This window comes from Paramormyrops kingsleyae, chromosome 25 (assembly GCF_048594095.1).
Source record: "Paramormyrops kingsleyae isolate MSU_618 chromosome 25, PKINGS_0.4, whole genome shotgun sequence".
Classification (NCBI taxonomy): domain Eukaryota; kingdom Metazoa; phylum Chordata; class Actinopteri; order Osteoglossiformes; family Mormyridae; genus Paramormyrops; species Paramormyrops kingsleyae.
Genome location: NC_132821.1, coordinates 22,387,884 through 22,400,450, shown reverse-complemented (window position 1 = coordinate 22,400,450; position 12,567 = coordinate 22,387,884). Strand labels below are relative to the sequence as shown.

Genomic DNA, 12,567 nt, shown 5'->3' with positions numbered 1-12,567 from the left:
TGGGGGATTCGATCGATATTACATTCAGGAAGCCAGGTTAATCAATTAACCGACTTAATTATTATATATATCAGCCATGTGGCCCCCGGTGGGTCTCTGCGAGCCACATCCAGGACACAGGTCTGCAAAGGCCCGTCACCAAATCGCCGTGGGAACAGAAGGCAGAGTTGGCAGTACTGAGGTCGGGCTTGCTGTTTCCCGGGGTCGTAAATACCCCCCACCGGTGCCGCCAGAAACCCGACGCTTCCCACGTCCCCTCCACCGTGACACGGGTACACGTGCCGCCCAGGCCGCAAGCCTCCGGCAGCTACCAGGACGGCTGAAACATAATGAGCCAATCACGCGTCTACAGATCTGATTACAGACACGAGCCCCGGTGTCAGAAAGTCGGCATCCTGCTTTAAATGTAACGTGTCGCAAACAAGACGGGAGCCTAGCATTTTGCTAATTAGATGAAATGTCAATATCAGGCGCAAACGGTAAATAAACCATCTGTGTTTTTCCCGTCTCAGTCAGCCTCAGTGCCCCCCCCCCCACCCTAAGACTCATGAAAAGCAAACGCTTCGGTAATTTTCCACCATTCAGCCGGCAATCAGCCGTCGTTATCGAGCGTTCCGGAGCTGCCGCAATCTGCGCCCTCGTTAATGCTACTTTACGCGGAAGCTGCTTGTTCCATCGGAAGGCTGTCTGCTTGACGGCGGGATCACGTGATCGGGGTGGGGGTCCCGCTGTGGGGGGTTGGGCAGTGCGGGACCCGGTCTGGCACGTGGCACACAAGAAACAGCAGGCCGTAAGTCATATAAGACATTGGCAAAAACAGGAAAGAGTCATAATTTAACGGGGGGGGCACAACCAGCATTTTAGCAATTAGGAAGAACAGCAGACGAGATCCATCCTGGCATGTAGGTAAGGTTTCAATCTCATAGCCCGGAGGCTGGTTCAGATCCCTGGAGCGATTCTCTGGATAACGGGACTTGATCTCGACCCGCGGCAAACTGCTGGGCCGTATAACCCTGCACACGGCGAGTCACACGGGGCACAAACACCGTAACACTTTCTGAGAGAGTGAAAACGAATCTGATGAGTTGTCTGTGTTAGTTGTTGTCGTTTCACTTTGTCTGGGGGTTTTGCTACCTGAGGCCCAAAAAAGGTGCATAACAAAAGCTTCGCTGATCAAAAGTGGAAAAGAGTGCCACAAGGCTGTGTCACTACCCCTAACCCCTTCCCTGTCTCATCTTTGACATGCACACGCGTGTTTGGCCCTGTCCCCGGCGCACAGGCACGGACTGCGCCCTCTCCTCAAATGCGCCGCAGTAATTTAGATTCACGGTGCGTGACGCACCCCTGACACGGTGCGCCGCCATTCGTACGTTCTGCTCGGAATCGCAGGCGCTCGCTTAATCAGAGCGCGAGAGCAAGCCGATGGCCTTGTGACTGGATGACACATGCAGTCAGACGCACGTCAAACATGCGCACACACCGGGACACACGCGCCGTCCTCCTAAACAAACAGCCTCACGGTAATAACCTTAGCAGGCGAGACGCAGCAATCAGAGCGGAGACAGATAGACAGTGTTACCAAGCACTGTTTCTCCTGGAGTCGGCAAAGCGAGTCTGTGTGTGTCTATGTATGTGTGTGTGTGTGTGCGTGCCTGCAAGGGTGTGTGTTCTCTGGGACCCAGCAGATCTAACCCCTTTCTCTCTCTGCACTCGACGGCAGGACGCTAGAGAGCAGCCGTCGCCTTCTTTTCGGCCGAGCCCGGCGATTACAGCGAGCATCGCTGACCAGACGTGATCGGGCTTTTTAGCACGGAGACCGAGCAGGGCCTCCTTCACGCTCTGATCCTGAGGTGCTGATTTAGTTGAAACTGGAGGGGGACGGGTTCCACGGACTGTGCCGAGCTGACCACAGCGCAGGAGCTCGAATTTATTACATCTGCTAATGTGATCTGTTCAGCCAGCGGAAAAAGCAACCCCCCCCCCCCCCCCCACGCAGCACCCCGGACCCCCCTCCTCTCCTCTTCAAGGAACGATAAACAAGACAAGCGTCACATTTAAAGAGACCCAGCGTGCCGTCTTTCCGTAAAATCATTCTGTCCGCCGCTGCCCTAACTCTACGCCAATGTCCACCTGCTCCGAATGCGCCCAAGGCTCTCTCACACGCTCCCAGATACTCCCCAGCATTCCCAAAGGCCTCCCTTATGCTTCCAGAATCTCCACTCTCGGGCACTGTGAATAGCAATTCATTTATTTAAACATTTTTAATTTACAAAAGAAATAGAATAGCTTGCATTTTTTTTTTGTTCATCTCTCCAACCTCTATATTTCTTTTACATATTTTACACAGACTTCATTCTCCCCCTGCTTTCTTTAATTTTGTTTATACCACAATACAAACTGTGATCAGCAGTCCTTTGAGTATCCTGAAGTATGAAGACACATTAAAGCTCAAATATCCACTCTGGGTGAGTAGCCTCTGTACAAGCCAGCGCTTCTCCTTAGCGATTCAGAAGGTCCCTGAATCAGCCTGTGGGTTGTTAATCAGCAGTGAACTCCCCCCTCCTCCTCCTCCTCCTCCTCCACCCCCGCCTTTCCGACCCATTCCCTTCACCTCACGTCCCCACAAACACCCGCCCTCCCTCCCCACACACCCCGTCACAGTCCCGATCGGTTCTCTGGAGAGCAGCTGCGGCACGGTTTTCCAGTTGGTCCTCCAGGCCCCCGGGGGCAGTCACACCTCGCACTCCCGGGACGGCTGCTGCTGGCAGGTGCAGGAGCCGTACTCGTTGATGATGACCAGGGCGCCCTCGATGTGGTTGGGCTTGTAGTCGACATAGTATTCCGGCGCGGCCATGGCAGCCATCTGCTGCATGGTCTGTTTCTGCTTCTGTTGACGCCGCTGGCCGCCGAGACATTGCCGGAGCTGCCGCACTCCGGCCGGGAAGCACTTCCAGGACACGTAGAGCATGAGCACCACGATCAGGAAGGAAAAGATCAGTGCCATGGTGCCAGTCACCACCTTGTGGATCTGCATGGTGCTGTCCAGGTCGTCAGTGGCCTCCGTCACGGTGAATGAGCGTGTAGACACCTCGCTGCTCTCCGTCTCCTGCAGGTCATACGGGCCGCCGGTGGGGCCTCCGTAGGCGGGGCCCCGGGTTCTGTCCTTGGTGACGGCGTGGGCCCTGGTGGTGGCAGCGTCGCCACGGTCCTCGCACAGCTGGAACGCGTAGACGGCATCCAGTACGTCCTCGCCCTGAGCCGTGTCCGGGCTGGCGCACAGTAGTCCGCTGTCCCGCTGGCCCCGGAAGGCGCTCAGCCACGAGGCCAGGGCACAGACATTGCGGCCACACTCCCACTGGTTCCCCGACAGTGTGACGCTATGTAGTGACGACCAGGAGTCCAGGATGCGCTGGTCCACGTAGGTCAGCCGGTTGGAGTCGAGTTGCAGCGACCGCAGATTGGGCACGCTCTCGAAGACATGCGGTTCGATGTACTCGATTTCGTTCCCCGAGAAGTCGATCTTCTCCAGGAAGTGCCAGGTCCACTCTAGCGTGCTCACCACGATGGTGGCCCTGTTGCGTCGCATGTAGAGCGCACGCAGCGAGATGAGCCGTGGGAAGTGGGCCAGGTTGACCTTGACCAGCTCGTTGTGCTCCAAGTGCAGCTCAGTGAGCTTGAACAGCCCGGCGAATGAGTTACGCGCCAGACTCTGCAGCTGGTTGTAGCCCAGGTCCAGGAACTGCAGGCTCCGGCAATCCTGGAAGATACGTACTGGCACGAACTTGAGGGCATTGTAGCGTAGATGCAGGTTGGTCAGCTTCCTGAGGCCGTGGAAAAGGTCCGGCTCTAGGGCCTGCAGCTTATTGTACGATAGGTCCAGGATGCGCAGGTTGGGCATGGGCCGGAACGTCCCGTTGGCCAGGCTCTCGATGCGATTGGCGCTCAGGTCAAGCTCCTTGACGCGCCGCAGCTTGTCAAAGGCATCCTCCTCCACACTCTCGATGGCATTGTGGTCCAGGTAGAGCCATGTGAGCTGCTGTAGGCCGACAAAGTGGCCCTCACGCAGCTCCGCTAGCGCATTCTCGCGCAGCGACAGGCCCGCGGCGCCGCTCAGATTGCGCGGCACGTCCGTCAGATTGAGCCCCTCGCAGTACAGCAGCTTGCTGTCGCAGCGGCACAGCCGCGGACAGACGCCCCCCGCCATGGGGACCGCTTCCAGTAAGATCCCCAGCGAGCACAGTATCAATCCAGCCGGTGTCCGCAGTGGCCACTTCTGACAGAGACCAATCAGGAGGAAATCCATTAGCATGAATATCCCTGGATGTAGCGGAGAAAAAGTCCATTGAATCTTTCAGATATTACATTGTATTGTGTAAACTCCCAGGCGAAAACCTCTCTCTCTTTCTCTCTCCCGGTCTCTATTGCTCTCTCTCTCTCTCCCTCCCTCTCTCTTTCCCCCTCTCTCTCTCTCTCTCTCTCTCTCTCTCGCCCTTCCTCGGACGTGCTTTGTTTGTTTACTTATCGCGATCAGGAATCCTGGCACAACAAAAATAAAAGAGTCGGCGGCGATGAAAGGCCAGTTGCGGGGCTCATGTTCGATAATCGCGGCGATTCGGAGGCAAGCGATGCCGAGACGCTGTCCCCCGCGAGCCAGCTCCGTCTCAAAGGATTCCTACTCACCCCCTTCGCAGCGAGTGACAGCCCCTATTTAGCCGATCTCTTTGTGATGCCGCTAATTATGTATGGATCTCAGAAAGACCCCACTGTGGAATGGATTCAGTGGGACCTCCCCCCCCCCATAAGGCCCCGCTTTTCAGCGGACACCCGATCTTGGCAGGGGTACAATGTCTTAGTTTTAGCCGCTTGAAAGAGCCCTGGATAGGGGCAGAATCCAAGTGGCCTTTCAGTGGGCTGTTAGGAAGTGCAAGTTCCCCTCACTGCATCGGAGTCGGAGCGCTCCGCTCGCTCTCTCTCTCCCTCGCTCTTTCACTCTCTATCTCCCTCCCTCGCTCTTTCTCTCTCTCTCACTCCCTCTCTCTCTCTCTCTCGCACCGCTCCTCCGCAGTGACTGCTGCGATGGTCCCACAGAGGATGAAAAAAAAAAATCCCCCTGGAAGAAAGAAAGAAAGAAAGAGAGAAAGAAGGGTGGAGGAAACAAAAAAAACCAAATCCCTCGGAAATATGGAACTCTTCCCCCCCCCGCTCTGTCTCTCCCCCCACTCCCTCTATATATATATATTTTTGAAGACTTCGGAAGGTGGCGTGTCAGCCCAGCTCTCTGTCCGGGACTCGAGAGGCGCGGCGTCTAATCCAAAGGGTCGCTCGGCACTGTTCGGCTCCGCGACGAGGAGGCGAATCAGATGTGTGTCAGGCTGTGCATTCATGTATCGATATGAAGGGTATCTCCCCCTTGTCTGGATCTCCGAAGGCTTCTTATCCCGGTGGTTCCCCGGTTCCGCTGCCGCTCTCTCCTGTGGCGGCGGCGGCCGCTTGTCGTCTCCCCTGGGTCTCCGGGCCCCGGCATCCGCGGCCGGCTGGCTGGCGAGGGGAGACGCTGGGGTCCTTTCGCAGCAGACGGGCGCTTCGGCTCGCCTGCAGAAGACCCTTCTGTTCACTGAGTGTCGTAAGCCGCTCACGATTGCGCCTGGGCTCTCGCTCGCTCTCCCTCTCTCTCGCTCGCTCGCTCTCTCTCTCTCTCATCCGCCCGCCTCACTGCTTTTCTCTCTCTTTGCCATTCGGTCTCTCTGTGTCTCACACATTTCCATATTCAGGAGGGTGGGCGGGGCTTAAGCTGAAGCTTTAATGGAGCACAGGACTGATGCATGCTCCCCCCCCCCCCGTCCACCACTCCAACACCTTCCCTCTCTGGCTCTCTCACTCTCTCTCTCAGTCTCTCTCTTTCTATAATGAATTGAAACATGCCTTCGATATCTAGCCACATGGCCTCGTCACAGATAGAATCCCCCCATTCCCTGTTAATATGCATTAATATTCAGCTAGTGGCCAAAAAAAAAAACGTTTTATGCGCCGTGCGATTATCGGGAGTGGGAGTGGGATCGGACAGCGCGGCGTGTGAGCGCGGCTTTGCGTTGACTGTGTCTGTATGTATGAATACGTTATCTAGGGTTTTTAGGACCTGCATTGAGAATGCAGGAAGATTGATGGATATTAACTGAAGACTGAGATGTGCTGTGAATGTGTGAGAAGGTGTGTGTGTGTGTGTGCGTGTGTGTGTGAGGCTGTTAGGAGTTTGTGGACAGACCTGGCTCTGCTGTAGAAACCCCATGTACCGCTTTATTGTCAGACTTTTTCAGAGGCCGTCGGAGGTGTTAAAAACCCAGCGGCATCGGCGGGAACGGAGACACAGAAGAACACCACGTCTTTCACTAACACAGTTATGCTACTTCGCCGGTTTCTGTGGTTTTGTCAACTGCCTGCTCCTGCCACCAATGATTACCTCCGTGTCGGGTCAGTATGACGCGACTCATCCTGGTTTCTTGGGCCAAACCGGCCAAGACAGGGACTCCGTCTCCATGTCTCATGATTGGTCTTTGTTTCCTGACCATGCCCCTGAAATGACATCTCACCCTGTGGGTGTTTGCTGCTGGCCACCGCAGGTGCAGGGGTCTCTGGGAAATGTGTCTGTTTTGAGCCTTGCAGAGTCTGATCACAGCTTTGAAAAAAGAGTCCCTTCGTAAGCCAGGAACAGCTCAAAGATTCCCGTCATGTTCCTTCTTGTGATGTTCCTTCCCTTGATTTTCCTTCATACAATGCTCCTTTGTATGATATTCCTTCCCATGATGATTTTCTGTGATGTTCCTTCCTGTGATGTTCCTTCCCTTGATGTTCCTTCCTGTGATGTTCCTTTCCGTGATGTTCCTTTCTGTGATGTTCCTTCCTGTGATGTTCCTTCCCATGATGTTCCTTTCTGTGATGTTCCTTCCTGTGATGTTCCTTCCCATGATGTTCCTTCCCATGATGTTCCTTTCTGTGATGTTCCTTCCTGTGATGTTCCTTCCCATGATGTTCCTTCCTGTGATGTTCCTTCCCATGATGTTCCTTTCTGTGATGTTCCTTTCTGTGATGTTCCCAAGATATTCTTTTGGAAGCTTCTGAATGCATTATTCTCCACCCACGCTGGATGTGGGGCATCTCATTAGGTCACCATTTACCCATTTGAGCGGATACAGTGAGTTGGTGGGGGACAGGATTTTACGAGGACGTGAAAGCACTTCACCGCAGATGAAGAAACCAGTAGAAGTGTGTCTGAAGCTGGAAACCCACACGAATTAAACAAATGGGCCTGATCAGTCAGCTTGGTAGAACTAATGAGAGCAAATACACTTTGGGGAATTGGTGGGGGGGCTTTCCATTCACGGCCCCACAAACAGAAAAACAAACACACAGGTGACACAGCCTCCCAACTCTCAGCCCACACATAGGGGGCGGTGTGCATGGTTTGTTCCCAGACCCCAAGGAGTCCTGTGCTGTGTTTATATCCCGAAGCTCTCGGCTGCTGTCTGTGGCACGCTGCCTGTCCTTGTTTTCACTCCACCATAAAAGGCTGCACTTTTCCCCTTCGGACGACTGCAGATGTCTGTTAGAAACGCTGGCGCTGAATGAACTCGGTTATTTTAGGTACGATGTTGCGGGGTAACGCCTCGCTTCTGCTCAGTCCACTGCTGTCAGAGTAATTGCCTCACTGAGGAATTGTTTTTCATTTCTATCTAGATGGGGATTACGTGTCCCTCAAGCCAGGCCAGGAACTGGGACTGATGGGAGACCACCCCACGCTGATGATTTGTTACCGCGGTGTGTGTACGTGTGTGTGTGTGTTTCTCTTTGTTTACATTGGATATTCTGATCAATAGCCTATTAAATATCTCCGTAAAGTTTTCTGCTACATTAGGTTTTAAAGTGCAGGGTCCTGTGTGCTAAATGGACAGTGCAGTGCTGACAGGACATAAACCGTGCCAGTTGGTACTAAGTCCATGGGGATCAGAAAGCAAGAGCTGTAACCATGGCAACATATACTAAGAGCTGTCCCATAGCAACAGATATTAAGATCTGTCTCTCAGCAACAGGTACCAAGACCTGTTTTCCAGGAGTCGGTTACTGTCCCATAACAGCAGGTCTCCCGGCGATGGGTACTGAGATCAGTGTCCCAGCAACAGATACCAAGACCTGTCTCCCAAAAACAGGTACAAAGATGTATCTCCCAGAAACAGGTACTAAACACAATCTCCCAGCAACACGTACTAAGCTCCATCACCTAAAACCAGGTACTTAGTGCTGTTTTCTAGCAGCAGTTACCAAGATGTTTCCCAGCAGCAAGTGCTTTCTCTCAGCAACAGGTGATGAGCACTGTCTCCTGGCAACAGGTACTAAGCGCTGTCTCCTGGCAACAGGTACTAAGCACTGTCCTCAAGCAGGATCTGCTGAGGGAGCCCACTTGACAATTGGGTCGGGATGTGTTCCACAGCAGCAGGACTCCCAGCGATGGGTACTGAGATCAGTGTCCCAGCAACATATCCCAAGACCTGTCTCCCAGCAGCAGGTACTAAGATGTATCTTCCAGAAACGGGTACTAAGCGCAATCTCCCAGCGATAGGTACTACGATGTATCTCCCAGAAGCAGGTAGTAAATGCTATTTCCCAGCAACAAGTACAAAGTGCTATTTTCTAGCAACAGGCACTAAGTGCTGTCTCCCGGCAACAGACACTAAGCGATATCACCCAGAACCGGTGGCCTGTACTACAAAGTGGGGTTACTGGCTTATCGGGGTAACTTGTCGAATTTAAGGTACCACAGTTTTCCCCAGACTACCTTAAATCCAACAACAGATACTTAGTGCTGTTTCCTTGTAACAGTTACTAAGATGTTTCCCAGCAGCAGGTGCTAAATGCTTTCTCTCAGCAACAGGTACTAAACACTGTCCTCAAGCAGGATCTGCTGAAGGAGCCCTCTTGACAATTTTTGAGAGCTTTGATTGGGTCGGGATGCGAGCGCTGACGTGGGCCCACATCCCCTCGAGGACCCACATTACCTTAATTATGGGACAACTGCACCAAGGTCATCTCCAGCCTCCCCCCTCTACTTCACTATAAACAGGATGACTCTTCTGTCAGAGTTTCTCTAATGGACCTGCTTGGGTCATCCTGGTACCTGAACGGGTGGCGAGACTCGGGCCAGGAAGCTTTACCGTGCAGAAGCGGTTCCTTACCCACACCACCGGCCCAGGAATAATCCTTGAGTGACATGTTCTTTCATCAAACTGGCCGCGAAGGAATGGGGGTGGGGTTAGTGGCGGGCTGGCAAGGTGGACGTGCCACGCATGTGCAAAGCCGTGCGCTTAACGACGCCATCAATTAGGCAGAAGATGAAACGCAAATAACACCTGACAGTGCAGAGCGGCGTGGGCCCGGCGGCTCGGTGCGGCCAGTCAGCCACGACAACGTCCCTCACAGACACAGATGCTCCCTGTCGACCTGCTTAGCTCACGCCGCGAGAGCTCGTGACGGCTCTACCTTCACACGGCGCCGCACCCCGTGTCCAGATGCCCGAGTGTCTGTCACTGTCCCCTCTGGGTCCTTTGCTGTGTCACCTGAGGTGGGGACGGGGGGGGGGGGGGTCTCTGGGGGGCTTTTGGGTGCGGTAATTAATTGCCATCTGATTAGAGATCCATTATTTGAACGCTTTATCGGACGAGTGGGGTTTAAATTAGGAGCTCAGCAAAGTGCTTTACGGCGGAATGGAGCGGTCTCATTAATGGGTCAGCAACGAGCGCAGTGAGATAATGCGGTGGGGGGGAGGGGGGGCGTTGCATTCGATGGAGGCTCTCCAGAGCACTGGCTTTTTTGTGAATTAAAATATCGGAGAGCAGCAACAAGGCTAAGGGTGACGTGACGGCAGGCTGTTTCCCAGCAGGTGGGGGCCGAATTCCTCGTCCGATGTTGGAGTTGTGGTGGGGGGGGGGGTATATGGCGGGCGGTCTGGACACCGGAGAAGGTCACCCGTCATGCAGACTGGGGGGAGGGGGGTGTTTTGTCAATGCTGCCCACGGATGGGTTTGCCTGCAAAGTAAATAACTCACAGAATAAACAAGATGTGGTTGCCATGGCAGCCGGGGAGCCAGACTTGCCTGAGAGGGTAACGCCTTCTGAGGTGGGGCGTGGGGCGGAGCTGAGAATAGGGGAGGTGCTTGTCGTCGCTGTGTCATCAACCACATGTCCCTGCCTCCTCCATGGTGTCTGGAAACTCACGTGGCATCAAAGCCACAGCTGGAAATGGGGGGGGCTTTAACCGCACTGCCCCCTGCTGGCAGCCAGAAATGGCACGTTAACCTGTAGCCTCATACACAAAACCCACAAAAGACATACCTGTGCCTTCCTGCATGTGGGTGTTTGTGTACATGTTTGTAGGTCCGTGTCAGTCCGTGCTTGAGAGTGCTTGTGCATGCATGTGTGTGTGTGCGTGCATGGTCCAGGTATACCTTACCTTGTGAGGACCAAATGACCAGATTCCTTTTATGTAAATCCGTGACTGCAATGAAAAAACTAAAAATGCAAAAACTCTTGCATTTTGTTTGGTTACTTATGGTTATGCTTAGGGCTGGGTAGGGGTTAAGGTTGTCATAGTTAGCATTAGCATTTTTCCCATACAAATGAATGAGCGGTCCCCAAAAACATACCCGACTGTGTGTGTGTGTGTGTGTGTGTGCGTGCAGGGCGGGAGCAGGTCAGGGAACATTCACTCCTTCGCCTGTCACTTGGACTGCAGGGTCTGGCTGTGCAAAGCAGTATCCAGCATTGAATTGTAAATTTCCAGTGGGTGGAAATGTCAAGTTCAGCTACCTCTCAGTGGAGCTGCGCTGGCCGTCAGCGGGCCTGACAAACAGCAATTATCACAGCCAGTGGACAGAGCGCACGCACACTCGCACACTCGCACACCTCTGATGCCCCTCCCCCCATTTTTGTGAGCCCGTCCCATTCTAAAATGTCACGCCCCTCGCCTCAGAGCATCCCCTTTGAAATCCATGCTGCTGAAATTAACACATAAATGCTTTCTCTGTGCTTTCTGCCCTCACGACACACTGCTTCTCCGCGGTCAGAAGATAAATAAGATAACGGCGGCCATCTTGTAGATTGAATAGTTCACCCAGAAACAACTGTGAACAACTCTCATTCAGCCATAAAAGTCCCGTCTCCTGGCCTCTTACCATGTGTTTCTGTTTGTCATACCCACCCTGTAAGCAACAATAATCCACGCCCTTGGTCACATTTCCATGGTCTCCACCAACGGAATCTTGGCGCAACAGCGACGGCAGGGAGATTAGGAGAACGGCTCCATTTCGGCAAACGGACGAGGGCCCACAGGCAACAGGTGGCTCCTGGCTAAGCGGGCCGTCTGTACGGGGGGGCTGCGTGAGAAGATGGGAAGCTTCTCGTAGAGCCCGCCAGCAGTCGGCCAGGGTTCTCTGTTTTCTCCTTTTCCTGGCTTGACGTTTTCTTGGCCTGTGAGGAGCTCGCTTTATTACAGGGTTCCCCCCCCCCTCATTTTTACACCCTGCAGACATGCGCCCCCAGCTACGGGTCAGCTGCTTTAGGGCCTAACCTCTGGGCAGATGTTGATGGACCCAGCAGGCTGTTCCAGCGGCTGATGGAGGAGCCGATTTAATGAATGATTCGCCCCCCCCCCCAGACAGACACAGCACTGTGTCGGCGTCTCTCTCTTAGTAGAACCTCTTCTATGCCAAGACTGAAATTGCGTTTGGCTCCTGGTTCTATTCTTCTAGCAGTGGTCCAATCCACCCAGCCACCCCCCCCCCATATTTTTCTGAAGTGTTGGGATTAGAGTCTGGTCAGGATCTGGACGCCTCGTCGGATGATAGTTGTGGGGAGAAACGTCCGTTATCTCGCACAGAGGGTCCAGGAGACCTCGGAGCAATTTCCGGCGATCTCACCCTTCCGAACGCCATCTGCGGCTTGTGCCCGGATTTCTCCAACACGGAGACTCCAATGGAGGCAGCCGGCGCCATTAGTGACGGCCGCTCCGCCGGGGTTTGTCCAATGCGGGGTCGTTCAATGCGTGCGGTAAACGGGGGTGGGGCCCATTTCCAGCAGAGCGGTTTGCTGCTAAACCCTGACTTTTGTGGTTAAGCTGCTCACCCTGCAGTGGCCGAGGGGTATGAATGTTTCCAAACAGACAAGCACACAACCAGCATTCTCCACTCCGGAGAGAATCTGACCATTTCTTACAAGCCGCTGAACTTCAAAGTCGTGACAGAGATTCAGGGCCTTCAATTGTGATCTTCCAAAGGCGAGGGGGCGGGAGTCTAGTTTTGGATGCCCCCCCCCTGGGGACTCAGTGGTCCACTCCGGTTAACAGTACATGCACGCGGCTTCCAGTACCCTCGGGGGGTGCCTGTCCGATTTGTCTGAGTCGCCGAGGGGGGTGGCATCTTCCGGCAGCCTTTCCCCCCCAACGTGTAGGTTCTCAGTTCTGTTTTGCAGAAGGTGAATGAATGTGTAAGTAGGCAAATAAAGAGATGAGTCTGAAAGATCTGC

General features: G+C 53.9%; 2 protein-coding genes across 8 annotated transcripts in view; one reads left to right on the top strand and one right to left on the bottom strand.

Moving 5' to 3' along the window:
- The window catches only part of ctnna2 (catenin (cadherin-associated protein), alpha 2), a 239,838-nt gene that overhangs the window by 161,546 nt on the left and 65,725 nt on the right, over window positions 1–12,567 (top strand). The window lies entirely within an intron of this gene.
- Window positions 2,228–5,643, bottom strand: lrrtm1 (leucine rich repeat transmembrane neuronal 1). The gene has a single exon (XM_023799336.2). It carries the CDS (start codon window positions 4,307–4,309, stop codon window positions 2,732–2,734), a length of 1,578 nt encoding a protein of 525 aa, XP_023655104.1. The 5' UTR covers window positions 4,310–5,643; the 3' UTR covers window positions 2,228–2,731.